We start from the raw sequence: 27,815 nt of genomic DNA on the forward strand, positions 1-27,815 counted from the left end.
ACTGCAAGTAATTTCATTCAGTTACTCAAAGGCTAGCGTGCCATGGAAAACACTCGAAGTTTGAGAGCTTGCGCCGAGACACCTTAGCTGGTGGTGTATCCGTATTCTAGACCACAGATGAAAAAGAGCAAATCAGAGGAGAAAAAGTCTCTCGCCTCAGCCGTCCCAACGCCATTTTCCCATTTAGCCTCGCCCTACATTGGAGGTACAAGCCGGCTCTTGCTGGGAGCCAGTGTTTGCGTACGGTGCCCGTTCTGGGCCACCCCTAGCTGGGGACTACCCTACTGTACATAGCAGCAGTGGGAAGCCAGCCGCTTGGCTGGTGTGGTTTTTCTTTTGGTGGGTGTAGGAGTCGCGTATGAAGCCGCGGCGTGTTTCCCAAGGGCAAGCCACAGGAGACGAGAGAGAACATACATTATTGATCTTTCTGCTGATGAAGTGGGTGAAGGATGAAATCTCTAATTCATGTGGGCGCGAAAGAGGCGACGAAACGGCTAATAGCGGGCGAGGGCAGGTTGGCGGGCAGGAAATTGGGAGAGGCAGATCGAATCATGGCTGCATCCGGGGCAACATGCACGATGGGACGGGGGTCGTTTGTAGCAAGGTTCGTCATTCTATGTGAGTAATATGTAAGTGAATGGATGGATGGATTGATGAAGGGGGCGAAGGAAGATTCGAGCTTCGTCCTGGCGATGATGAGGATGATGATGACGATTCCCGCTAGTGCTGGCATTGGATGCATGGGGAGGAGGCACTAATCACGGCTGCTGCAGATGTGGTCTGCCGCTGATGATTGATTCATTCTTTGATTGGGTGAATCCAAACGAGTCTCACTGGGCGTTTTGTTTCTGCAGCTCACTCTGCGAGGCACTACGTCAGGTAATTGGGGGTTCTCTGAGAACGTGGTGTGAAGCGCCGAGACGGTTGGAATCCAGTCGTCTGTGATGATTGACGTAGGGACGCCTATCTCGTCCTCCTCGGCTGGTACTACCCTGTAATTCCAACGGATGATGCCTGATTGCTGCTCCGTGATCATTCAAGCTTACTCTGAACCACTTCCACCAACACCTCGCGCCAATTCATCACCCATCCACCACCGCAATCCGCAAGGGATAGGCGTACCCTGCAATGCAAGGTAGGACATACACAGGCAATCGGTGCTTCCTCTTGGCCTTGTCACGGCATCGCGACAAGCGGTCCCGATGACATGGATTCCCTCCTTCTAACGAGGGCAGGGTAGATCAGCAGCATTGATCACAGGGTAGGGGTCCTCTGAATCAAGGGGGCAACGTGTGAAGAGAAAGCGCTCGCAGCATGACGACAGGCATGAACAAGGCACTGACTGACATGCCCACGATCTGCCGAGGCAAGTAAAGCAGAAGAGCAGCACCGTTATCGGGCTGTCTTCCCTCCCTTGCCTTGGCTGTGTCGGGTTCGTCATCGTGCGAGGCGAAGCACTCCCATGGGACGGTGAAGCCAAAGCTGTGTCGGGTCCCGTTTTCCCACTGAGACAGGCCGAGACAAAACGACACGAGAACCTTATCGAAATAGCATATTTCACCTTGAGAGACACAAAAACAAAAACATGGATGGCATGTGGCAATTTTTGGGTGTGTCCCCGATGCACGTCTTACATCTTGGTAATAAGAGTGAGTGGCATCGGCTGAAGCAAAGTTCCCCCAAGTCATCGCCGTTGCATCCCGGGATTCGTCTTGCGCGCACTGATGTTTTCCGCTTTTCGCTCCTCAGCTTTGGCGGCTAACGGGACTTGCATGCACGAGGGTTTCGCATGGACATGCAGCATGTACGTATGCAATTTATGACCGGGGAAATTTGGAAATGCACGGCCAATTGGTCCAATGGAGCGAATCACATCACGGATTGAAGGACAGGACAGGCATCATGAGTAGCATCTCCAGCTGGGAAAAAAAAAAAAAGAGGCAATGGAAGCGCCGCCCGGACGGGACTTGAGCCGTGATTTGAGGGTTCAACGTTGTATCAGTCACTGCTCCAATGCTACTGTATCATCCCACGGCTCGCACTAGAAGAGCATTGAGGTATGTAGTAGTAGGTCACACAGCTGGGGTACTCCCGTAATGATCAGTTCAATGCCACTGAGGTTTGATGAGATGCCCAATTTTCATCACACTGAACAATCCGGGAGCGACCAATGCCAAGCGCGGCTCTGATAAGAAGCGCATTGGCTAGGCGCTATTGCTCTCTGATTTTCACATGAAGCGCGCCAGAACTTCCGTCGTGGCATTATTACTCGTAGTAGTTCCTGGAACGGGCTCAGCTTCCACTGCCGGAGTCATTGCCGCATTGATCGCCTTGAACCGGCCAGCGACGAAGAAGCGAGCGAACAAACAAACGCCAGCTGGCAGAAGAGCACGAGTAAGGACCGTACATGCTACATCGTACCAGAAGAAAAATGCAGGAGGTTGGGCGGAAAACGGTTGGGCCAGAAACGAAAAGGCCCTCGTACGGAATACTCCGTATTTTACCTTATTCGAACATGCCGTCGAAAAGGCGAGGCATCTCCGTTTCTACCGCCATGTCTTGCTTGGCGGTGACGAGAAGTTTCTCGCTTCTCTTTCTTTTCCTTTCCCCCCCCCCTCTGCTAGCCGAACCTTTGCGTAGCATGTGCTCCGTGCAGAATTGAAGCAGAGAGAGAGAGGAAAAAAACTGAATAATGCTAGAAAACCTCACAAGTTGCCAGAGAAAAAGACCCCATGCGGAATCCCAGCTCCGTGATGGCGTCCCCACGGGGGTACGCAAGAATGCAGAGGGAGATTGCGGTAAATGCAGGTACCTGCCTTAGTTCCCCCTTGGCCTCCCCCACTGGCCAACTGCGCTCAACTGAAGTACCGCCGCGGCAAAGCGGGTACGAAAGGGACAACGAGAACAGCTCCAAGTTCGAGGCTAAGAAGACCGGTGAAAATCAATCAATGACAAGAATCCATTGTCGCTTCTGTTTCTCGTGCGAGTGAGTAACTACCTACCCGTAAGTTGTACAACACTCGTCGGGGCTTCCCTCCTCCTCCCCCCTGCTAGCCCAGCCGGCGGGACTTGGCGGAGACGGCGCTCCCTTTCGGAAATGCCTTTTGGGCGCTGACTTTGGACGACGAGTTGAGGCTAGCGAGACACCGGACCGAGCGACCTTGTTGTTGTTGATGTTGACATTGTTGTTTACGGAGTATTACATGGATGGGTATGGAGTACCCGGAGCCTGTTGCTGTTTGCTCGTCTTTGGCCCCTACTGAGAATGTATCTGTTACTACAACACCTAACCCTGCTTAACAATTTCGTTTGATGTCCAGCACACCTCAGCATGAAAGAAAGAATACTCGTGTACTCGGAACACGCTAGGCGGTGTCTTGTAGTATGTAGTGCAAAAGCGCTGCCAGGAAGATGCCTGTTTGGCGCGTGTTGGCAGGTTCCGTTCCGTTTTAGCAAGGGGCGCCGCTAGATAACGCAAATCCACGATGAGTGCCGACGTGTGACGGCTAGTACGAGTCCAGTCCTCAATTATCAACAATGGGCTGAAGAGAAGGGGAAAAAAAAAAAAAGAAAGATTGTTGCACATACTGCTTGTGAGGGTATGTACAAGTATGATTGCCCGAGCCACATGTCAGCCCCCCCCGGTGCTTCTTCATCAATTGGCCCGAATGGATGGCCGTCATACTTTGTCAACACTCGTCCTGTAATAGGTAGGTAAGGTAGGTAGGTAGCTATGGAGCTCGGTCAGCAGCTCTTCATCCAGCAATTGTCAATGAGTTAGCAGCCGCCGTAATTTCAGGTGAGGTGGCCAAAAGCCGCACCAAAAAGCCTTGCCGCTCCCACAAAACCTAATGCTCAACTTTACTTGCAATATCCGCCTCTAGCACCGCCGGCTACGACCCATACGGGCCACCGCCCGCCACCAAAAGAACCTCATACAATGGAAACGGTCCTGAACTCAATTCATTAGGCCGGACGAAATGCCCCAGACGGCCGCTCATCATCTTTCATTTCCACCACACCATTGACACCCTTCCCGGAGCTACATGTACCTTACACACGATACATACTGTGATTATCTAAGGCGCTTGTCCTCGGCGCCGGTGCTTCTTGGCTGAAACCTCTGGTCTCGTTCGTTATTCGTTATTCTGCAGCCTAGAATCTCGTCGACCTGAAGCCGACCTGCCTGACCTATTCGCTGCTCCCCTTTGGCTGAGGCATTTTCCCCAGGCCTGCCCTTTCTCGCTTCTCTTGCCATGATGACAACAACGCTGGCCGCTCCCTTTACCACCTTACCTAGGCCTCGTCGAGCTCTAGCGGGCTCGCGGCGGTCAGCGAGCGCCCCCAAAGCACCCCAAGCACGGACGGGGCCCTTTTCACGAACTGCACCTGGTTGATGATCTGTGGGCATCTTTGTCGCTGGAGCCAAGCCCCTTGGTTGCTTGGGGGGCCCAGGCCCTTTGTTGGCGTTGCTGTGCTCTGCCTTTGCCTTCTCGCCTTGTCGATTTTTCGACCGTGATACGATGACGGCACGGTAGACAAGAAAGGGCTTGTTATCCCATTATCCAATTTTTTCTCCTTCTTCTCATTGGTAAGAGGTCCGCTGTTCTCGTCACAGCGGCGTCGGCGTTGTTTGTGTGCACCGGCCGGCCGTTGAGACACCGCCCAGGATGCAATTACTCGGAGCTGGACTCTGCCGCAATCGCAAGCAACATGCAATCAATGTACGTACATGAGTCGACGTCAATGGGACATGCACATGCGGTGGGATGGGCAGGATTCAATGCCGAGTGCGGTGAGATCCAAACGGGCACTCGAAGAAGCTCGCGGGTGCAGCCCGGCGGGCCAATCCAGCCCAAGCTGCCACCGACATTTTGTAGGTACCGCATCAGCGTGCCTTTCGTGCCGAGCCCGTACGAGTACGTACGAGCACAAACACAGCACTCGTGAGCCCGCTTGTCCATTCCGGTAGCGAAGAGGTGCAAGAGAGAGTGAGAGAAGGCCCGCCGTATGGGAAACATCCGAGCTGGAAATGTACACACCTACTCGTACAGTACATACGTGTAATCGCTGAGAAAGAGAGAGACGGAGAGAGCGCCAGGGGCAGTGGGCCACGGTTCGTTCGAAGAGAGAGAGAGAGCTGCTCGTTCGCTCGCTTGCTTTGCTCGGCGTCTTTGGCTGGCGTGCTTTTGCCAAGCCCTTCCAGGCGTCGCCTCGCGCACGGCACAGGTTCGCTCTGCCGAGTGAATTATTGTCCAAGTACTATTTTCCGTCTCTTCTTTGCTTCCAGCGTTCCATCTCAGACCTGGCAGAGCCCTTCCATCAGTGCTGCAGACGGACAAGGTACCTCACCTGTGTGCTTGTACATACATACAGGCAGGGGACCGCACAGGCACAAGGGGGGGCCAAGCAAAGGCGGGCAAAAAAAGCTGGCAGCAGGGAACAGCACCCTGAGGGTCGCAGGGATTGGCGGCGGTACGTACCGGGCTAGCGGCCACACCGTGCGCGCCTCGCGGCTGCTCGTACGGCCGACGGCTGCGTGCCTTGTACTCCAGGGTACTGGGGGCGTCTCCACGGCACAAAGTGCTAAGGTACATGGACGGGGCCAGGGTGTATAGTACAGGCACAGGCACCGCTTTCGCCCTAGCACCGTCATGGCGCGCCCCAGTTTGCCGTGCCTGGGCCACACTGGCGCAGGGCCTTTGAGCAGCAGCAGCCATGTACAGCAGCAGCAGCAGCAGCAGCAGCAGAGCAGCAGCCAAGAGCAGCAGCCAAGCCCAGAGCAGCGACCACGGCAAGTGAGTGAGTCGTGCGTGCGTGCTTCCTTCCCGTCCTCGTCCATTGAAATACCTGCTCTCGCCCCGACCTCGACTACGCTTTCTCTTTCCCTTTCTTCTCTTCACCCACGAGGCGTTGAGTTAAAGTGTTCCCCCAAGCCTCTCTTCGTGCGGTGTAAACCCCCAAACACTTTTTCTTCTCTCTTCCTTATAATCCTCGTCTCCCTACTATTTTCCCCTAATAATAATAATTCCTCGCTTTCAGTTCACCTACAGCTCAACTGAAGGAATCCCCGCGGCATCTCTACCTAGAACCCTTCCGCCTCCCTACTTTCAATTCCATCCATCAGCCAACGCCAACCCTGTTCACGTCAAGAAAGGAGTTCAGTCTCATAATACTTCGCCATGGCGGACGATAAAGCCGTCGGCGCACCCGCGCTCGACACAAATATCGAATCGGGCAACTTCGACGAGAAGCGCGCTCAGGCTCCCGCTGGTGTCCCTCCCAAGAAGGCGCCCGCTGAGGAGGAGGAAGAGGACGAGGACATTGACGCCCTGATCGAGGATCTCGAGTCCGAGGATGGCCATGCCTTCGACGAGGAGGAGGAGGAGACCAACCCCGCCACTGGACGTGTCGTCCCCGAGGACATGCTCCAGACGGACAGCCGTCTCGGTCTGACCGAGGCTGAGGTCCTCGCCCGCCGTCGCAAGTATGGTCTCAACCAGATGAAGGAGGAGAAGGAGAACCTGGTTCTCAAGTTCCTGGGCTTCTTCATTGGTCCCATTCAGTTCGTCATGGAGGTGAGTTTGATTCATTCGTTTGCTTGTTTTCCCCCTGGCATCCTCACCATGCGATGGATTGCCATCCGTTGGCCACGATCTCGTCTCCTGGCCCTCGTGCAGCAAAACGCCATTCCCAGGTGCCCTGCGACTTCTCAGCGCCGCAGCACAACACACTCACCACCTTACACACACCCGCGTTCCTCCGACGCGACCAGCCCTTTTTTCCTCTCTTCCCTCCAAAACTGCCTTGTTTTTTCACCTTTCCGCGCTTGGCTTGGCTGGATTTCAAGCTCCACACGAGCTTCGCACCAGCCGCGCGCTGATTGGCTCGATTGGGCTGGCTGCACTTGATCGGCACCTTGTTTCCCTTGGGTCGAGAAATTGGGCCGGTCCACTCAATAAGATGTCACCCGCTCCACCCCCCTCCGACCAGCGCCGTCGATCGCCGGATATGCCCTGAAATCGCTGTTGTCCTTTTGGTTGGATCGCAATGCTGACATTCTCTCGCTTTCTAGGCTGCTGCCGTTCTGGCTGCCGGTCTTCAGGACTGGGTCGATTTCGGTGTCATCTGCGGTCTTCTTCTGCTCAACGCCTGTGTTGGTTTCATCCAGGAGTTCCAGGCTGGTTCCATCGTCGAGGAGCTGAAGAAGACGCTCGCTCTCAAGGCTGTTGTCCTCCGTGACGGTACCCTCAAGGAGATCGAGGCCCCCGAGGTCGTCCCTGGTGATATTCTGCAGGTTGAGGAGGGTACCATCATTCCCGCCGATGGTCGCATCGTCACCGAGGGTGCTTTCCTCCAGGTCGACCAGTCCGCCATCACCGGTGAGTCGCTCGCCGTCGACAAGCACAAGGGCGACTCCTGCTATGCTTCCTCTGCCGTCAAGCGTGGTGAGGCCTTCCTGGTCGTCACCGCCACTGGTGACAACACCTTCGTCGGCCGTGCTGCTGCCCTCGTCTCTCAGTCTTCTGGTGGCACTGGTCACTTCACCGAGGTGCTCAACGGCATTGGCACGATTCTGCTGGTCCTCGTCGTCCTGACCCTGCTCGTCGTCTGGATCTCCTCCTTCTACCGCTCCAACGGCATTGTCGACATCCTGCGCTTCACCCTCGCCATCACCATCGTCGGTGTCCCCGTCGGTCTCCCTGCCGTCGTCACCACCACCATGGCTGTCGGTGCTGCCTACCTCGCCAAGAAGCAGGCCATCGTCCAGAAGCTCTCTGCCATTGAGTCCCTTGCTGGTGTCGAGATTCTCTGCTCCGACAAGACCGGTACCCTGACCAAGAACAAGCTCTCTCTCTCTGAGCCCTACACCGTCCAGGGTGTCGACCCCGATGACCTGATGCTGACTGCCTGCTTGGCCGCTTCCCGCAAGAAGAAGGGTATCGATGCCATTGACAAGGCTTTCCTCAAGTCCCTCAAGTTCTACCCCCGTGCCAAGAGCGTCCTGTCCAAGTACAAGGTCATTGAGTTCCACCCCTTCGACCCCGTCTCCAAGAAGGTCACCGCCGTTGTCGAGTCTCCCCAGGGCGAGCGCATCACCTGCGTCAAGGGTGCCCCTCTGTTCGTTCTCAAGACCGTCGAGGAGGACCACCCCATCCCCGAGGAGATTGACAAGGCCTACAAGAACTGCGTCGCTGAGTTCGCCACCCGTGGTTTCCGTTCCCTCGGTGTTGCCCGCAAGCGTGGTGAGGGTGCTTGGGAGATTCTCGGAATCATGCCCTGCTCTGACCCCCCTCGTCACGACACTGCCCGCACCATCAACGAAGCCAAGAACCTCGGTCTGTCCATCAAGATGCTGACTGGTGATGCCGTCGGCATCGCTCGTGAGACTTCTCGCCAGCTCGGTCTCGGAACCAACGTCTACAACGCTGAGCGCCTTGGTCTCGGTGGCGGTGGTGACATGCCCGGTTCTGAGGTCTACGATTTCGTCGAGGCTGCCGATGGTTTCGCTGAAGTTTTCCCCCAGCACAAGTACTCCGTCGTCGAGATTCTCCAGCAGCGTGGTTACCTCGTTGCCATGACTGGTGACGGTGTCAACGATGCTCCCTCTCTGAAGAAGGCCGACACCGGTATCGCTGTCGAGGGTGCTTCCGACGCTGCCCGTTCCGCCGCCGACATTGTCTTCCTTGCCCCTGGTCTCGGTGCCATCATTGACGCCCTCAAGACTTCTCGCCAGATCTTCCACCGCATGTACGCCTACGTTGTCTACCGTATCGCCCTGTCCCTGCACATGGAGATCTTCCTTGGTCTGTGGATCGCCATCCTCAACCGTTCCCTGAACATTGAGCTGGTCGTCTTCATTGCCATCTTTGCCGATATCGCCACCCTGGCCATTGCCTACGACAACGCCCCCTACTCCCAGACCCCCGTCAAGTGGAACCTGCCCAAGCTCTGGGGTATGTCCGTTCTCCTCGGCACTGTCCTCGCCATCGGTACCTGGATTGCCCTCACCACCATGTACGCTGGTGGCCAGAACGGCGGTATCGTCCAGAACTTTGGTAACATTGACGAGGTCGTCTTCCTTGAGATCTCCCTCACCGAGAACTGGCTCATCTTCATCACCCGTGCCAACGGTCCCTTCTGGTCTTCCATCCCCTCTTGGCAGCTCAGCGGTGCCATCCTGGTCGTCGACATCATTGCTACCCTGTTCTGTGTCTTCGGTTGGTTCATTGGCGAGGACACCAGCATCGTCGCTGTTGTCCGTATCTGGATCTTCTCCTTCGGTATCTTCGCCATCATGGGTGGTCTCTACTACTTCCTCCAGGGAAGCGCTGGCTTCGACAACCTCATGCACGGCAAGTCCCCCAAGCAGAACCAGAAGCAGCGTTCATTGGAAGACTTTGGTAAGTTTCTACTTTTCCCCCTCACGACGTCTACTTGGAGCACATTTGCTAACTCCTCTTTACAGTCGTTTCTCTGCAGCGTGTTTCCACCCAGCACGAAAAGTCTCAGTAAATACGCTCTATTACATACCCGCCGGCCGGTTGGTCTGCATGTTTCCGTTTTCCATGTTTAAATTTTATGTATGAGTCGTATCTGAAGATGGACTCGTCTGCAGCGGATGAGAGGCAACTTTTCATACCCCTATGATGGTCTGATAGACAGCTAATGAAGACAAGTAAAATGTCACCCTGATGTGTGTTCTGGTGAACCTGATGTTATGGGCACATGTCTTGTTGTTAATGTGAATAATTGATTGATGCATGAGGATTGAGTTACGAGTTGAGAATTAATACAAACAAAGAATTATTTTTAAATACTGCATTCACGCGAATCAAAGCAACCTTGTGACGAGCTTTCTCTGCATCCTGTCTCCGCCGCTCACCGAGATGGATGATGAGCCTCCCGCATCGCGCGTCACGTGATGTGAATCACTGCACTCTCAGGTTACCTCGACAAGAGATGGCCCATCAGCCGTCGAAACATCAACAACTCTTTCTTCCGCTACAGCACATCAAAACGCCCGTTTGCATCTTTCAAAGCAGCCTTTCTCACGTAACAGACAAAGCACACGTATCGTAACCAGCTCGACTCTCCTGCTTTTTATATCTTTGTTAAAAGAGGCCGCATACCTGACCTGCTTTCTCGCAGAGCCTTGCCGCATCGAGCTCTTGCGTCGCCATGAGTGGCTCTCCCCGAGAGATACCGGGTTTCTATTGGGGTACAATCATTTTCCCTCTCACTTCTATTTTATTCACATTCTGCTATCACCAGTCATTGATGCAGTTCATCATCGGCTAACGTGTGAGCTGTAGACCCGGAGAAAAAGAGATACTTCAAGATTGAAAAGTCCCAAACAGCTCCCTCCACAGCACAGTGGTCCTCTTCCTCTGTGAAGCGTCGTGAGCACGAGCACCAAGTCGCAGAGCAAGCAGCCAAGAGGCAGCAGCTCACAAAGAACCATGTCAAGCGCAGCGTCTTGACCCGTGATGCTGTCACCTCGGGGCTGCTCGCTCGGGAGACGGAGGTCCAGAGGATGACTGAGGCTGGCAGGGGCAGGCCTGACAGCGGGGACGTGTTCGCTGCTGCGTGGGCTCGGGAGGTGACTGCCAAAGGCAAGATTTCGTTTGGGATGAGCTGGGAGCTGAATGGTCATCCGCACATGGCGTGTTTTTACGTTGTTGGCAAGGAGAGCGGTTCCAAGTCGGCTATAGCGTACTCGGGTAAGCACACCTCTTCTTCGCTGCTGTTGGCCTTGCATAGGGCAAGCAGATGTTAATGTGGTGGGCTGTAGCGCTGGACTCGGAGTTCTTGGTGGGAACCTACATTGAGGTGGACAACAAGGATGAGGAGTGAGTATATGTCCTCCCCCCCCCGTGGCTCGCTTCCGCTGGTTTGTGGCCCAGCTAGTCCCATAAACATTATCAGCGACTGCCAGTCNCGCTGGATAGGTGTGATGCTGATGGCGGGTTGCAATGTAGGTTGGCGATGACACGGCCTCCTTGGCGTGAACCTACAGAGGCGGCTGTGCCATCCCGCCCGCGTGCACCAGCAGCAGGCTCACCGCTGGCTTACAATCTCGTGCATTGCTCCCATACATCATCCATCAAATACCATCCACCGTCTCATAGAATGCTCCTCACCTCGACAGAGCCAAACGACGGAGGCATCTTGGTTATGTTCCGTCCTCAACTGGATGACGTTTCTAGTGGAAGCAGCTGGAATTTGGGTGCGGATACCTGATCTTCTCTTGTCCCCCTTTGTACCCCCCTTTGCATCCAAGATGGTGTTTCCTGTCGAGAAGTCATGTGTATTGTTACCCTTCAGCACCTGACTGACTTTTGTGATGATAGACGTTGACCACATGGCAATTCCACTCGGACGAAGGTGGTGCTTCGCCCACCAGAGTACGCCTGCGCCCGCTGCATCAGACCTCCTTTGCGTGGTAGGCACTTCTCATGGGATCATGAGCGTTCACTCCGATGAGACGCCTCGCTGGCTCAACCCTCGTCTACTCAATCTCGACCTTGATGCAAGAGCGGAACAGCCTACGCGCCGGGGACGCTACAACCGGCCGCGGAAAACGCCCTTTGAAATATTTTCTCAGGATTTCCAGCTTGGTAACCACAATGTGCTGTTCGCGGGCGGCCGGCAGCCTCGCCTCTGGATGAGTGATCTCCGAGCGCCGGCTGTCGAATGGAGCTCCATTAAGCACGGCTCTTCCATCGCACACGTGCGCAGCATCAACCCCCACCAGGTCATCGTCGCTGGTCTGCGCGACTGCATGTCCATCTACGACAATCGCTTCTTCAAATCCGATGAAAAAGACGCTGCGGGCCGAAACACGTCTTCTCCGGTGCTCGAGTTCGCCGAGTATCGCAACCAGGCACGCTTTGACATTGGCTGGGATGTATGCCCAGAGCTCAACCTCGTGGCCTCGGCGCAGGACGATTCCACGGTCAAGCTCTTCTCGTTGAGCTCAGGCCGCCTCGTGCGCCCAGGCCTAGACCTGGAGAGAATTAAGACCAAGAATCCCATCAAGGCGATGATGTTCCAGACGCTGCCTGGAGAGCGGCTTCCGAACTTGTACATGGCTGACGGCGCGTATCTGAAGAAGTTTGGTTGCGCACCGGCAAAGGATGGCGACCAGGAGTGAGGCCGACGACGCTCTTCTCCCATCTTCGTCTCGTCTGGGACTGAATACGCGTCTGGTTGACTTTGATTTGCTTGTTCGATAAGTTTCTACGGATTTTCTTGATCTCTTTTCGACTTCCCTCTCGTGTCGGGATATTCACGACAAAGTCTTGTTTTACACACCGCTCCGACGTTCTTGTTTTCCGAGATGACTTTTCCTGCGGACATTTTTTTTTTTTGAACTACATTCTATTTCTATCTTTTCTTCATGTCTTTTCAGTTCTCGGATCGTTATGAGTTTTCTTGTTTTCACAACGACTCTTGGGTTTTTCGATCGACTACATCTGGGGATATCGTTTCTTCTACCGCCATTTTTGGTTTTTTTTTTTTTTTTTGCCTTACGGAATCCATGCGCAAATTCAGTTGATTTCGCATTCGAGGCACCAAAAAGGGTTCCCATATCCGCGGATCTCTCTTGTTTATTTTTTTTATTTTATTTATTTATTTTTTTTTTTTTTTGGAAATCTTTCATCTCTCATCAGTTTGCACTTTCCATTCTTCTCCTTTCCTTCCGGTCGCAAACATCGACACGGGGAACTCCCTTGATTCTGCAGGCAAATTTCAAGGCAAAGGGCTTTCGAGATTTTTTTTTTCTTCTGAACTTTGAGGATCCGCTCAACTAACGAGGACCTCGAGAGCACCTCGTGGTGATGGAACTGGGATGAAGGGCACCAATACACTACTGCATATTTCAACAAGCATGATTTTTTATAAAACGGGTTGGAAGAGGGTTACAAGGCATTTAGCAGACGCCTGCGATATGAGCTTATGAGGTTAAACGCATTTTACACCATAAAAAGAGGCGACGGAAAAGGGTCTATTCGTCTTTTTGGAGTCTGGCCGGATTTTGGTCGTTTGATATGTCGTTCTCATCCCTTTATTGCTTTGCTTCACATTTTCTACGGACAGGGACTTGGTCATCTTCTTGTTAATTCGATAGGAAGGTTCGATTGATCCCTGGAATTTTGGAACCAGGATTATGTATGAGTCCATGTATGAGTTTATGTATAATACATTACATTTGCCTCTGAAGATTAACCATTATGTACGTAAATGTGCGAAGCGACTCCCATGTGCGGAGCACTCTAATTGCTTTACCAAGATGAACATCAAGACACCCGCCTTCAACGCCACGACAATGCAAATACGGGCCTCAGAGAAACCCTTCTCGAAGCACAAGCTCAGCCTCTCCTCAAGCTGGATGCCACCCGCGGCGCGTCCTCTTTACTCTCTCTTCTATCTCCCCATGCCTCTTTTCGATTTTTCGTAGGCTTCACTTGGCAGACCTCTTTTCGATTTCTCGTAGGCTTCACTTGGCAGATTCCTGCTCACCTGCATCAGGCCGATACTGACACGTATCAGCCAGCATGGGAAAGGATTCAGCAAATATTCTCCCCAGCTTCCAGTTATTCAAGTTTCGCATGTGGCTCTCAAAGACGGGATTAATCATAATCTCGTCCGAGTCCGGATTCCTCAGCAAAGTATGTGCCTCCTCGTACGGCCAGGAAAGCGTAAGCGTAGACGTAAACGGGAGGAAGAAATTGTCAAAGTAAAAGACGTCGGGGTTCTTCGCCTTGATGACCCTCTCTCTCATCGCCGGATAGGGCAGAAAGTCCATCCACGCGGCATGCGGCACCTCAAACTGGCACGGCAATGGATGGATCCATTCCGGCAGGCGTTCCAGGTTTTCCTTTGTCGGCGCTATCTGCCACCGCATGAAGAGAAACATGAGATATAGAATGGCCACTTTCTCGGGGAGGCCGGAAACTTCGGGGAATTTGGTAAGTATGTCTGTGAAGAATTTCGATACTGGATGGCTGTATTTGCTATTTTCTGGATTGAGCAGAGAGGAAACAGAGGGGTACCGAGGGCCAGCCACTTCATGCGGCTGGAAGCCCTCGGCAGCACGCTGTAGGCGCTCGCTGCGGAAGTCGAGAAGCAGAGCGTCAAGGGGACATGTAGGGCTGCAGTTGAGCAAGGGACGTGTATATCCGAGAGGCGGCGGCTCTAGAACAGCAGGCCGTGCATTGTTATAGGGGACTGTTGGAATAATAGGAGCGCTGCCGCCTGAGCCCGCCCCGGAACCAAGACCCGGCTGGCTCGCGGTAGGACTCTGCCGAGTGATACCAAGGGGTGTCACAATCGCCGGAGTCGAATCGGAAACAGCTGCTGGAATCTGGATGGGAGGCTGCCACGCAGTAAGTCTAGCCTGCGGTGCAAACTCCCGGTTCACTTGTGTCCAATCGTGCTTCATTGGGACATGGTGGTACTCAGGCGAGTCTTGCGCACCGTTGAGACCCCTCTGGAGCTTTGGTATCGCCTGAGTGTGGTCGATTACGACGTTGAGATCAAAACGGCCCTGTTCAAAGTCCAACCCGTGCCGAAGGGACTGGCCTTGACGCTCTAGTAGGGCCTGAGTACCTTCGTCGATGGCCTCAGCAACACCAGCGGTGCGCGGCGCTGGTGGTGTGCTGCTGCTGGCACTCTGCCAGCTCTGCATTGGTGGGGGAGCGGCCTGGCGAACGGGTTCAACCAATATTCCTGTAGGTGACGCAGAACTTGCGGATGCTGCATGATGGTAGGCGATGCTATTTGTTGTTCCTACAGGTATGGGTGCTGTGTTGAATGGGAGGGTAGGGCCTATGCCGGGAATATCTGCATGTCGTTGGATTACTGGGTGAGAGGGACGGGAATTCCAGGCCGTAAACTCACTTGGCCCAACTAGAGGCTGCAGCATGCCAATGATGCTAGCCAGCCGCCTCTTGATTTCGACATTCTCTGCCTCGATCGCCTCCTTGGCCCGCACCACGACTTGGAGATCCTGGTACGGTTTCTGAGCTTCCAGCTCCTGGATGCGACGCTCAAGCCTCTCAATCTGGTTCTTGGTCCGTTCTCGTATGGCACGTTGCGCTTCGCGGTCTGTACAACGAAGGGGGAAGGACACATTAGTTAGTCTACGCTAATCGCAAGGGGTGACAGTCGAGAAAACGCTTTGACACGGAGAAGGGAGGAGAGGGAAGCAACACAACAATGGACGAGCCACATGGTCAACCAGCGTAGTTGTGCAGTCATATTAAATAAGTGCATGTCATATAAATCGTCATCAGGCAGTCTTGGAGAATAGACAGAGGCTGTAACCGCTTACGCCATATACGACGTTTTAAAAGGGGGGATTAAGAAAAAAAGGTTCTGGCAAGCACTCACCGTTTGCCCTCTTCTTAGCCAGCTGCTCCGGCGTCAAGTTGGCGACGCCTCTACCTCCTGCGCCCGTTTTCCTCTTCTTGGTCACATTTTCCATTTCCTCTGCGTCCGGGGTCTCCGTGGCCTCCGCGGCGCCGGATGACCCTGCCGGTCTCGCCATTGCTGCCGTCAGGGAGGGGGCAGCGGCCTCGGCCTCATGCTTGATGACCTCGCCAATGGTAAGAGGGCTGCCGCTCCCTGCCGAGTCTACTGCTCCGGGGCTTGAGCCGCCCCGTCTGACGGATCCGAGATCCATATGAAACGTGTGGTGGTGTTCGGAAAACTGCCCACCAAGGGCCGGCCAACCATTCTCCGCGTCCGCACAAGGGCCGGAGCCTGTCCACTCCCAACGGCGCGATGCCCCCGGCCTCGGCAATCCTGCGAAAGATCCGTGGTACCTGTCTTAGCCGGCGTGTGTGTTGTAGTGTGTGGTGTGCGTATGCCGAACTCGACAACAATCGCCGTCGCGAGGCTGGGCTGAGCGAGCCGATCAGGATGCGTGCGGGTGCTGCTTGGCAGCCAGGTGAGACGTAGCTTCTCCACTCGTCTCCGGAAAACTTGGTCTAGAACTGCCTATCCTCCAAGAAGGACAGGCCTTGTCTGCCCTCCTGAAAGCCTAAAGACAATAGTTGTCTAATTGCCTCTGCGGTCCGTTCGTCCTGTTCCGAAGGCCGTGTCGCTCCCGCTCGCTCAAGCAAGGCAAGGGGCGTCGCGCGAAGGACGGAAGAACGGGCTGCATGGGGGTGGTTGGTGGAGATGGAAATGGTTGGCTTCCTCCGTCTCCGGCTCATGCGGCTGGCCTATGAAGCAGCTCTTGCTGAATCAGGCGAGCGGGTGTCCAGAGTCATGTTGCGAGTCAGGCAGCGCACTAGCGACGGGCTCCGGCACGTGCAGCGGCTGATGTTGGTGAAGCTAAGCCGTCGAGGCGTCGAGTTCTGGCATGTCTCGGGCGTCTCGAGTTTTACAGCTCTGATACTTGCTGTCCGGATTCGTACGGCGCACAGCAAAGGGTGTGCTTGAACTAGGTAGAGGTAGCCTCGCGGACCAGTCAGTCGACTGGATGCTAGACAGACGCGGGAAGAGGATGCCAGACCTGGTTCATTGCCGGGATTGTGGTGTCTTGTGCTAATGCCGTGAGACGGCGGCATGCCACCACGCTGCAAGAGCTCCATGTCGGCATTTGATGGAGTGGTGTAGCCGTTAATCTGTCCAATTGCTGCTTTGACTGCCGTGTAAGACAAAGTGAGTGGACTTGTCATCACGAAAGGAGCTGCATGAGGGAGAAGTCCTTGTATGTGAGATGGTCGAATGATAGGAAAGAGAATTGAGAAGAGAGAAAGGAAGAAACTGAATTTCTTTGGTGGTGACAAAGGAAAGCATGGAGTAGGTACGTAAAGTATTCTGGAGAAGGTGACACGATGGGCTCTTGCTCTTGCCGCGTCTGCCTTTCCTCAACGTACCGAAAGTATACACTGGTACATCTTTGATGCGGCTGACAATCAAACATTCCGACATGTGAAAGAGGCATACTGTAATAATCAGATGTGAACCATCACAGGGGAGCTCTAATCATAGCTGGCATTTCTCTCAAGCATTCATCATCTTCCTGGGATAGCTTTCTGCTTGCAGCACAATCAAGTGTCTCTCCGAAGCTGCCTCGTGCTCTTAAATCTATTCCGTACCGAACGTATTAACGAAAATCACCGGCATCAACCGACCAAGCAAACTCCCCCTCTCAAATCATCCCCAAAGCCTTTCTCGCTCTCGTCTTATATCACTCTGCAGACGCCCTCGCCAAGGCCTCGTGCAGATGCGGCGGGAACCGATACCGCAGCTGGCTCGTGTAGGTCGTCAGATCAAGAATCATCTGCTTCAACTGCTCCACCATCATCTTCCTGGTGCCCTCGTTGCCGCTGAACTGCCCGTTGACCAGCTGCTCTCGTTGCCTGACGCAGCTGATAATGGTCCACATGATCAGGTTGGGCACATTGATGGAGACTGGCTGTGAGAGGCTGGAGAACTTGGAGGCGTAAGCACGGATCGTGCTGGCATCGCCGCCTGCTTCGAGGGGCAGGATATCCAGACCACGGATTTTCTAACATTCACGTCAGTGATTTTACTCAGCTAGAAAGAAGCTCAAGGTATGTCAACTTACGTCGAGGCATTGAGCCCATTGGCTGGCCTCCACCAAGCTCTTAATGTCACTCATCTCGAGCAGGACGCGGCACGCAACCTTGTTCTGGTCCTGGATGTTCCTGTAGAACATGGCATCCCGCTCGTACATGGTCATCATCGTCTTGGCTAGCTCGACAGGGTCGTCAATGGCTGCCAGGCTCAGGCTGCCACCCTGCTCCGCCTCCTGGCCGCCGCCAGCCCTTGGCTTAACGGGCATCAAGCGCATTGGGTCTTCTCCAATCTCCAGAGAGATGGCCTCGCTGAGAGCGCGGCTGACAATGGCCACAACCGCATCATATTCGCCAGCGAGGTGATACAGAAGTACCGAGTCCGTAGTTCGGCCGCTCTCATCGGCAAAGCTGGCAGCTTGCAGGGTGACGGTGTTGACAAAGTCGTCCTGTCCATCAAGACCAATCAGCGGACCGCGACCCTCGATGACGCCCAGGATGCGGCGGCCATCAGGTCTGATGTCGCCAATGAGCTTGCTGAATTCTCGCGTCTCCAGCACCAGCTCCCGCAACGCCTCGTGACAGAGGCCGCTGTGGCGGGCTCCGGCTTCTCCTTCGAGGTCCGCATTGAGGCAGATCAGCGTGAGGTAATCAACGGCAGAGACAACATCCGCAGCCCGGAAGTCGCGGGTGTAGTAGCCAATCATGCGACCAAAGTTGATCTGCGGAAGACCCTTGATGCTGTGCGTGCGCAAGTCGTTGGAGGCAGACATCGGGTCACTGGGACGGAGCAGACCGTAAAACTCAAGGGCGAGGCCAAAGTGAACCGCGTCCACGTATGAAAAGGGGTAGAGGTAGGCGATGGCGTCCTCGAACATGCCGGACAGGATTTGAAGATAGAAGAACATGCCGCAGCTGCCGTTGTTATCGTCAGAAGGAGACTTGGGGAAGTGCTTCTGGCCAATCTCCCTGATGCTGGCCTGCAGATCCGCTAGTCCGTACGATTCTCCCGCCATCTCCAGCGCCTTGTCGCCCTCTCTGGCCAGGTTGAACTGGAGCCAGATCCAGTCGTTGATATCCGTGTTGAGGCCGTCCAGATTGCGATTGTTCAGCTCGATCCGACCAATGACCTTGTAGCAGGCCATGCGGAAGGGATCGATTGTGTTCTCCGGGGCGTTGCGGGACCGCTGGATGTATTCGTTCGTGCAGCGATCAAGCAGCTTCCTGTTCGTGATTCTACGATCCTCGCTGGCTGCGTAATTGTTAAGGTACGTGGAGAATGTGCGGTCGATGCCTCGGAAGTGATTGCTGTTGTCGTTGACGTACTTGGCCGCCTCGTTTACGTGGCCAGATCGAAGGAGGTAAAAGACAATAGCCCACACATACTCGCCGTGGATCTGCTGAAGCTCTGTGTTATCCGGAACCAGGTCCTTCCTAGCCGACCGGAGACGGATGTATGCCTTGATTTTGCTGGTGATGTCTGGCAGACCGCCAAGCTTGGCCTCGTGAGGGTGCTTGGCAATAAGGGATTCCACCTCGCGAAGGAACTGCTTCTCGAGGAAAGCGTTGGCACCGCTCAGGATACGCCTCCTCATGTCAACCGAGCGCTGAGAGTTGGGATTCTCGTCCAAGTACATCTCGGCAAACTGGCGCTCCTTGGCCGTTTTGCTGCTGAGGGCCGTCTCGGCTTCGGCATCCTCTCCAACAATCTCAACCATGGCTCGGTAAGCCTCCACGACGTGAGGCGCGTGGGGCTCGTGAGACTTTTGCTCGACCTCGGCCAGCTCTGCCAAGATGGGATACGGCCGACCAAGCAGACGCGAAGCATTCAGGCTGCGGACCTTCTCAGCAAGCTTAGACTGACGTTCGCGGAGGGCCTGATCCTCGTTCCTAGACTTGCCAGCGCCCTCTGCAGACCGGTCGACATCGGAGAATTCTGGCTGATGGGCTCCAATTCTCGATGGGGCTCCGATGACCGAGCGTTGGAAAGTCGAACTGCCGAATGCGCTGCTCCGAGAGTCACGGGGAACGTTCACCTGCGACTTTCTTCGTCGTGATTGTCCGAATCCGCCTTGAGCCTCACGACCCGCTGTGGTCGAGGTCTCGCGAGGCTTGATGCCAAAGTGCTGGTAGATTCGCTTCCGCTGCGCGTCCCACTCCATCGCCACATTGTCTTCCAGGAAATTGTCAAAATCGCGGAGTGACCGCTCGAGGCCGTCTTGGATCATGCTCAGGGTCGTCTTCGTCTGCAGGTTCGACAGGTATGTTTCGACATCGACATCAGCCTGGGCGAAGCCGTGTGTTGGTCGTTCGGTTCGCGTGCCCTGGAGGTCGAGCAGGCCGAGATCCTTGGCTGCAGTGGTGGGATCCACGCCCGAGGCGGCGAGCAAGTAGTGAGCCTTTCCGTCGGCTCTCTCAGTCTGCTTTGACTGCAGCTTCCTCAACCGATGGCGCAAATCGCCCAGACCCAGCTCCAGGCTCGGGAGATCCTCCATGTTGGAATTCACGACGCCGGCCTTGATTGTTTTCGCGAAGAGGCTGTCAAAGTAGGCGCCGGCTGGCTGAGCTGCAGAGGCCGTCGCGTTGGTGTTTTGAGCGGCCAGCGTTTGGCCGCCGCCCAGAAGGGTACTAGAGAAAGGCGCGGCGCTGCTCTGCTGAGTCGAAGCTGGAGTCGTCGTCGTGGCTCCAAAGAGCGATGGCTTCGCAGCCGTTGCCGTGTTGCCGCCGCCCAAGGTTGAGGCACCGAACAGCGAAGGCTTCTGCTGCTGCGCGGCATTCTGTTGGTTTCCAAACAGGCCACCGGTTGTCGTCGTCTGCTGGTTCTGGCCCGTCTGGCCAAACAAACCGCCCGAGCTCGGCTGTGTCGTCGCGGCGGACCCGAACAGACCACCGCCAGTCTGAGGCGTGCTCTGCTGGGTCTGCGCCTGTCCGAAGAGGCCCCCAGGCTTCTGCTGCTGTTGCTGCCCGCCGCCGAAAAGGCCTCCGCCGCCTCCAAAGAGTCCGCCTCCTGTGCTGGGCGTCGGTGTGCTGGTGCCCTGTTGTTGTTGTTGTTGCTGGGCAGGCTGGCCAAACAGCGACGTGCCAGTCGACTGCCCGAAAAGCGACATCGCGGCGGCGTGACGAGGGTAATCAATCGAACGGTAAACGCGGAAGTAGAGCGAGGAAGTAATAAAAAGAAAGACCCTGGAGAGCGGAAAAGAAGAGCCACGGCGAGCGGGCAATGAAAAGGCAGAGACGCTCTCGCGTTTGGCAGGGACAAAGATGTTGCGGCTAGCTGCGCGTCTGCCCACCTTTTTGGAAATTTACAACCTGGATAGGCGAGGCTGAGGAGCTGACTGGAGAGCGGGCAGCTTTGGCCAATCAAAATGCGTGATTTATTGCTGAGGCTAAATATATGCAACCAATCACATGTGGCTGCAGGTGACCCTCGATGGCTTCGCCTTGCGTGCTCAGTATCGACTGGCTACCTAATTCACATAAGAGTTCTTTTCTTTCCCCATCAGCTAACACTTCCTCTGCCTCGACAATAGGAGCATTCATTCGAAACCCCCTGTTGGAGACTGGACTCAGCCTAAAGGCAATTTGACCCTGATTATCATATCTCACCTTACGAGAACTTTATATATATCTAGTAAAAACAATCGTTCTTCATTCGCTTGATTCGACTCTTCTCTATAAGTAGTTGGCGCATTAATTCATCACAAGGCATATATCCCTGGCAAATCCCATTTCGTCTTTCACAAGCTGCAGTTTACTCGTCGGCGTCAAACTCGGCTCCCCATTTCTCCACAGCACTGTCAATCTTCTTCCGGTATGCCTGCTGCGCGTTGCACATGTCGAGGAAGATTTCGTACTTGGCATCCAACAGCAGCTTCTCGCCGGCATCGGTGCCTGGCTGCACCAGCCGGCCGGGCTTGCTCATACGGTCCATGATGTCCCACAGCGACTCGGGCTCTGAGCCGTCGTTGCGGTTGTGGCTGGCCGCCTTGGCGCCCAGCATGGCAGCTCCGTGGACAACAGCTGCGTTGACGTACCTGGGGATCAGGACGGGCATGTTGCAAATGGTGGCCAGGAGGTTCATCAGGATCGGGTTCTGGCACTGCGAACCGGACATGAAGATGGACGAGATCTCGTGGCCAGCCTTGTTCATCTGCTCAATGATTTGGCGCGTCTGCATGGCAATGAATTCCATGGTGGCATAGTACCACAGGGCCATGTTGTCGGTGCTCTTGTCGCTGTCAAGACCAATCATGGAGCCCTTCATGTTGGCGTCTGCGATGGGTGAGCGGTTGCCCCACAGATCACCGTAAAAGAAGTGGTGGCGGCCGAGGTAGGAGATGGCTGGAGCATGGTGCTTCTCGGCCAGGTACTCGAGATGGGCGTTGAGGAAGTCGTAGATGTGCTTGTCTTCGGCCTTGGCCAGGGCCATGGTTTCGTTGTACGCGGGGTGAATGTCCAGCATGTGTCGCAGAAGCTCGCCCGTCGCGGACTGGCCACCTTCGGCCATCCAGAACTCGGGAATCAGCACGTCTCGGTAGGGGCCCCAGACACCGGGGACGAAGACGGGGTTCTTGGACATGGCCAGGTGGCATGTCGAGGTGCCTGCGACGGCGGCCAAGCGAGTAAAGGCCTGGGTAACGTCGTTTTTGGGAATTCCGGCCTTGAGTTCGTCATCGGTCAGCTCGACCTTGGCGCCAACAGTGCCGATCCAGCCCGCGTAGGCATCAATGACACCGCTGCCGACGGCGATGCCTTCTGGCAGGCCGAGCTGAGAGGCGGCCAGGCGACTGAGGGTGCCTACGCACTCGCCGGCGCTGGCATACTTTCCGTTCTGTACAAGAATGAATTAGCCAATGGACTTGGGTCGGGATGAAATCGTGGCCAGTAATGGAAGCCAAAGGGAAGAAAAGAGGGCCACAGTTCCGAGACTGCAGAAGAAAATAGGCTCACCACCCCGTCGACGCCACCCATGCGCTTGAAATCGTCCTTGACCAAGTCTCCCAGGCCGATCTCGTGGTAAAAGTCCTCTTGCCAGCCCTTGACGCTGCCATCCACGCCTACGGGGACGAAGCCCTGCTTGCAGACGGTGCTGCAGAAGCTCCGCGCCTCGTTGCCGGTGGCCAGATGCGTCAGAGCGTCGGCAAGGTCGTAAAACTTGCAGCGCTCAAACAGCTCCGGGGGCATGTTGTTCTTGAGCCACAGGACCTTGGGGATCTCCATCTCGATGCTCATTTTGCCGCCGACGTACTTGAGCAGCTTGTGGCCGGTGGCGTTGATCTTGGCCGTCTCCTCAACGGGACGGTGGTCGAGCCACAGGATGACGTTGCGGTCGTTGCCATCGTTGGCAAAGTTGGGGCCGGTGACGGGGATGGGCTCGTCGGTATCGTTGGAAAAGACGGCCAGCGAGCAGGTGGCGTCAAAGCCAATGCCCTTGATCTGGCTGGGGTTGACTAGAGACTCCTGGACGACGCGGCGCACGCATTCGCAGATGCACTTCCAGATGTCTGTTGTGGATTGTTCCTGGAGACGAAGAACGTCGAGCGTCAGAATTGAGGGCCATCTGAGGAGCAGCCAATCGGAGGCGAGGCGGTCATGCATACGTAGTATCCGTTCTCGGGCTGCCACAGCTTGATGTTCTCCGAGGCCAAAGCCTTGATGTCACCGGTCTCATCGATGATGCAGGCGCGGGCAGAGCCGGTTCCGACGTCTATGCCGATATAGTGGTCCTGAAGCGGTAAAAGTTAGCCCTGCCGTCTCCTTTCTGGTCTGATGAATGGTCACGAAGGCTGCAGCTCTATCAATTCCATTTCAATTCTGCGTATGGAGTCGTTTCTTGTTTGATGGCTCTTCGTCTCGTGCTTGGACGGTGGGGTATGTCGCATACCTGAACATTGGCCGGCCTGGACATTTTGTCGAAATTGAACGATTAGCGAATTACGATTATGAAAACGAAACGTGAGGAAGAAGAACGGGACGGATGTATGGCCAAAGAGGAAAAATGAGTATGGAGGAGGAGGAAAAGGTAGGTAGAGCGCTCACTCCATGGGCCGCAAAGGCTTATTATGGTACCCGTACTCGTACATGGCGACCGTCCGATCTCGTTTGTTTCCGGCTTTCTCCCCGCTGACGCTGGTGGCTAATATCGATGGAGTGAGTAAATCTGGAGCTTTAGATCAAGCCACAAACTAGTAGGTCGTGATTACTAGTGGTGAAAACGACGACGAGGAAGAAGACGGCTGTGTCGTTATTATCGAGGAGGAGAAGAGGGCTTGAACTGACGGACGACCCGAAAGACAGGCGCAAAGCCGGAACCCCCACCGCTCTATAACAGCCCCGACCTGACCGGACCTAGGGGCGTGTGTCCAGCACCCATATTGCAGAGACGCCCAGCCGCGAGTCCACCTCCGTTGCTTCTGCCGCAACCTCGTCAGCCAATTGGGGCGGACGCAGCAGCTTTCGGTTCAGGTTGTCGACGGGAATCAAGCGTCAGATGGACGATGGACGGACCCAGCGCAGGCTCCAGCATTTCTTAGCGGCCCTGTCCCGCTAAAGGTGCCCCCCGGCTGCCCCGCCTGAGGGACCCCAAACTCCCCTACGCTTCCCTGGACTGGCCCCTCAACTCCAGCGCTAAATATGGTGCGAGCTGCTGCACATCACCTTCGCCGAGGATGGACGCCTTTTGGCGATGACGGCGATCGGGTTGCCACAAGACACGTGGGAGGGTGAGTGTCATGGAAGAAAAGGACACTGAGGATGGAAATAGAGGAAAGAATAAAGGGAATCTTTGGTCTGGGTCTGGGATATAAATTCATAAATGATTGTCAATGCTAATGTTCTCATGTGCAAAAATCGAGGGGCATGGCATGAACATGAATCGAAGGGCTACTACATCATCAGGACAATCTCATCAAGCAATGAAACGATGCAGAAAAGTTCCCGCATCCACCCTAGAAATTCTCCTCCCATCAGCAGGTCCTCCCCAAAACCGGACCTCACGATAGTTTCTCCCTCCCTCTCCTCCCAGCTTTTTCTCTTCCTCCCGAATCCCTTTCCCAATAATAACCCCCACCCCCTCTCTCTCTCCCCATTTCTTTAAATCGCTGCCTAGCCAAGAACCATCAAAATCTCCTCCCTCCTCCTCCGCTTTTTCCGGGGCCCGGCTGGCCGCAAGCGTCTTTGCAGCCCCTGGTGGCTTTTTTTTTCTTCGAGAAAACAAGGAACGAACAGATTTCTCTTCTCGTATTGTAGTAGGAGGCCCCCATCGTCTTGTCATCCCACGCGTGACAGAGACAGCTGCAGCTCGTGTGGCGCTCCGATTGCGGTGTAACGGCTGAGATATTGATGGATGGCTAACAACATCAACTTGGCTGGCTGGGAAAACCACAAGGTAGAGAGTTGTATGCAATGATACTCTCACCTCCGACGCCCATCCAGCACAAACTAGACTCGATGCCGCAATCTCGCAGCCGTTCGTGGCGCACCCAGCACAAAAGCAGCCATGTCTCTCCTTGCGTGACACAGCCTGTGGGAAGAAACAACAGCACATCACACAAGAAGCCGCCATCAAAGAAAGAGAGAAGAAGAACAAAAAGAGAAGAAACACACGGTTTCTCGTCTCGACGACGAATAGCCCTCAGACCGCCTCCGCCGCACTGACGGGCCTCCCCCCCTCTGGCGCGGACCCCCTCCTCAGCGCCGAGTCCTTCCTGAGCCCGACGCCTCCCGGCGCGCTGCCGCTGCGGCTCCTGCTCCTGAACATGGCCAGGCCCTCGGTGCCCATCTCGGCCGCGGCGAGGGCCTCCTCGTTGGCCTCCTCCGGGTCGCCCGCGTCCTGGCCCGGGTTGGCCACCTGGTACTCGAGCACCTTGAGCAGGGAGTAGACGCCAAAGGAGAGCAGCGCGCCCAGGCACGGCCCCAGCCAGTAGATCCAGTGGTAGCCGTGGTAGTTGCCCGTGACGATGGCCGGGCCCAGGGAGCGCACGGGGTTGATGCCCGTGCCGGTGAAGTTGGTGCCGGCCATGTGCGCGATGAAGACGGAGACGCCGATGCCCACGGGCGCGAGGAACGTCGCGCGGTGCTTCTCCACGGCCAAAAAGTACACCGTCAGCACCAGCTGCGCTGTCAGGAACATCTCGATGAAGAGGCCCTGGACGATGCTCGTGCCGCTGCCGAGGCCGTTGGTCACGCCCAGGGGGCCCGGCAGGAGCCCGTCCGTCACGGCGGCGGCGGCGATGGCGGCGATGAGCTGGCTGGGGAAGATGTAGAGGGCTCGGACGGGCTTGACGGCGCCGACCAGGACGAGGCCGAGAGTGACCTGGGGAGTGTGTCTTGTCATCAGCATTGTTGTCCCCAATATTACAAAGCCATGCTAGGCAAGGGACTGGAGAGAAGAGAGCCGTAGGTGACTGCACAAGGAGAAGCACAACTCACCGCAGGGTTAAACATTCCTCCCGTGACGCGGTAAAACACCCACACGTTGACCGCCAGCGCAGTCCCAAACGACGACGCAATGTACAGCAGCGTAGAGGCATCCAGCGTCCCGCCGGAGCTGTTGAGCGCCGTCTGCGCCCCCATGAAGGAGAGCAGCAGGAACATGAAGGTGCCGCAGAACTCGCCCACGGCGATGACGAGGGCCGTCTTGAAGGAGCCCGACAGGCGGTTCGGCATGATGGGCAACACCAGTCTCTCAGTCAACTGCTATTTGGTTGTAGTTTGATAGATGGTGTATGGTTCGTAATGTTGGATGTCTTCGTTTTCTCTTGAAAGAAAGGGTGAGTGATGCTAGTTGATTGCTTGATATCAGACGAAAGCCGTCCGACTTATATCCTCTTGATATAAACCCCGATCATCATCAAAGCGCCAACCCCCCTCCCAAGAAGCCCAAAAGCCAGCTTTTCATCTTGTACACGCCCGTCCTTCAGAAACGCCACCCTCTCACGCAACGTACAAATGTACGAACTCGAAGCAGAAACTACGTACTCTACACGTTACATCTCAAACGGGCATCTCCAAGGCGGAAATCCTCCGAATGTCTCACCTGCAAAACGCACTGCACGAAAAAATCACACAAGCGGCGAACAACATCAACGTCAACTCAACTCAACTCAACGGTACCAGTTTCTTTGCCTCTTTCTCTTTCTCTTTCTCTATCTTGTTCTCCTCCTTTCGCCAAGACACAAAATTTTCCTTGGAAAATACCAAGACAGGCGTGGACAGCAGCATGAGGGGAGTGAGACACAGCAGCAGCAAAGTGTGAAATACCTCAAGATTGCATCTAGCCAAGAACCAACAACACGACAACAACAACAAAAATCAAGACGCCTCTTACGGTGTCACGTCCAAACCTACCTGTATGTGCGGTGTAACTCCCCCCTTCTCTCGTTTTCCTTTCTCCCCTCGAGTAACACATTTTCATACCCAAACCTGCCATGCCAAAAGCCGTGATACTACACCTATTTTCCCACGAACGAACGAACCCGGAAACGGCAGGACACGGCACAAAGCGTCCTTTTCGATCTGCCATCTCCCCTTCGATCTGCTCTGCTTCAGCCCGATATCCGCTGCATCACCGTCATCGACGGTGTAAAAAAATAAAAAAAAATTAAAAAGCACAGACACACACGTTCAGCAGATCGGCTCTTCTTCCACCAACTTCACAACAGACATTACCAAATTTCAAGGCGAAAACTGGTCTGATGTTAAAAAAAATGATGATATAAGAATCCATGATTTCACAATGTCTCAGCCATCAACATCATACCCGTACGTAAATCCTAACAAGCAACTGTCCCGCTGTATGTTAAAAAGGGTCATTCCGAGTGTATATCGCTGCCTCGTTTCTGCAAGGTGACGTCGAGGGCTTGCATTCTAACGACGAGCATCAAACCCCCGTAAATCCCCCTTTTCACTCAATCTCAACTCAAAACAACTTCGTGTCCGAGCCCCTAGTCCAACTTGTCAAGAAACACAGCATCAGCAAGTCAATCAAATCGAAGCCTATCGTATCAAATCGAAACCCATCACTACCGGGTATCAACGGAAAACCGCCCCCCCCGTTGGCATGTCACAACATCGGCTGCAATCAGCCCAATTCGTTGAAGCACCTCGTCGTGGCAAAAAAGCAAAGCACAGAATGGCGTGTTTTCGAGTTCGCACGCGCGCAACTTCATCAACTTCTCTCTCAATACTATATGCACTATATGCTGTGCTCTCACACGCACCAATCTCCTTCTCAGGATCAAACTGCCGCTCCGTTGC

At 54.9% G+C, this 27,815-nt stretch overlaps 6 protein-coding genes across 6 annotated transcripts; 1 reads left to right on the top strand and 5 right to left on the bottom strand.

Annotated features, from left to right (window-relative positions):
- Positions 1 to 4,075: 4,075 nt before the first annotated feature.
- On the bottom strand, positions 4,076 to 5,720 carry CCMA1212_009579 (uncharacterized protein; the record flags this gene model as incomplete). The annotated part of the gene is made up of 4 exons (XM_073706655.1): positions 4,076 to 4,497; positions 4,733 to 4,860; positions 5,062 to 5,328; positions 5,371 to 5,720. 4 exons carry the CDS (start codon positions 5,718 to 5,720, stop codon positions 4,076 to 4,078), a joined length of 1,167 nt encoding a protein of 388 aa, XP_073554929.1.
- A 462-nt stretch (positions 5,721 to 6,182) lies between these two features.
- On the top strand, positions 6,183 to 12,157 carry CCMA1212_009580 (uncharacterized protein; the record flags this gene model as incomplete). The annotated part of the gene is made up of 4 exons (XM_073706656.1): positions 6,183 to 6,578; positions 7,076 to 9,404; positions 10,317 to 10,724; positions 11,355 to 12,157. The coding sequence occupies 4 exons, from the start codon at positions 6,183 to 6,185 to the stop codon at positions 12,155 to 12,157; spliced, it is 3,936 nt and encodes a 1,311-aa protein (XP_073554848.1).
- CCMA1212_009581 (uncharacterized protein) lies at positions 6,956 to 9,249 on the bottom strand (the record flags this gene model as incomplete). The annotated part of the gene is made up of 2 exons (XM_073706657.1): positions 6,956 to 9,205; positions 9,244 to 9,249. 2 exons carry the CDS (start codon positions 9,247 to 9,249, stop codon positions 6,956 to 6,958), a joined length of 2,256 nt encoding a protein of 751 aa, XP_073554876.1.
- Positions 12,158 to 13,504: 1,347 nt separating the features above from the next.
- On the bottom strand, positions 13,505 to 16,174 carry CCMA1212_009582 (uncharacterized protein; the record flags this gene model as incomplete). Its single annotated transcript, XM_073706658.1, has 4 exons — positions 13,505 to 15,114; positions 15,400 to 15,813; positions 15,834 to 16,008; positions 16,166 to 16,174. 4 exons carry the CDS (start codon positions 16,172 to 16,174, stop codon positions 13,505 to 13,507), a joined length of 2,208 nt encoding a protein of 735 aa, XP_073554873.1.
- A 1,035-nt stretch (positions 16,175 to 17,209) lies between these two features.
- On the bottom strand, positions 17,210 to 23,641 carry CCMA1212_009583 (Nucleoporin NIC96; the record flags this gene model as incomplete). Its single annotated transcript, XM_073706659.1, has 7 exons — positions 17,210 to 17,530; positions 17,591 to 20,741; positions 21,314 to 22,389; positions 22,509 to 23,078; positions 23,159 to 23,284; positions 23,443 to 23,458; positions 23,634 to 23,641. The coding sequence occupies 7 exons, from the start codon at positions 23,639 to 23,641 to the stop codon at positions 17,210 to 17,212; spliced, it is 5,268 nt and encodes a 1,755-aa protein (XP_073554875.1).
- Positions 23,642 to 25,191: 1,550 nt separating this feature from the next.
- On the bottom strand, positions 25,192 to 26,225 carry CCMA1212_009584 (Aquaporin-2; the record flags this gene model as incomplete). The annotated part of the gene is made up of 2 exons (XM_073706660.1): positions 25,192 to 25,872; positions 25,989 to 26,225. 2 exons carry the CDS (start codon positions 26,223 to 26,225, stop codon positions 25,192 to 25,194), a joined length of 918 nt encoding a protein of 305 aa, XP_073554879.1.
- Between the last annotated feature and the right edge of the window lie 1,590 nt (positions 26,226 to 27,815).

The sequence above is a fragment of the Trichoderma ghanense genome (assembly GCF_004382785.1).
Source record: "Trichoderma ghanense strain CCMA-1212 chromosome Unknown scaffold_17, whole genome shotgun sequence".
In the NCBI taxonomy this organism is placed as follows: Eukaryota; Fungi; Ascomycota; class Sordariomycetes; order Hypocreales; family Hypocreaceae; genus Trichoderma; species Trichoderma ghanense.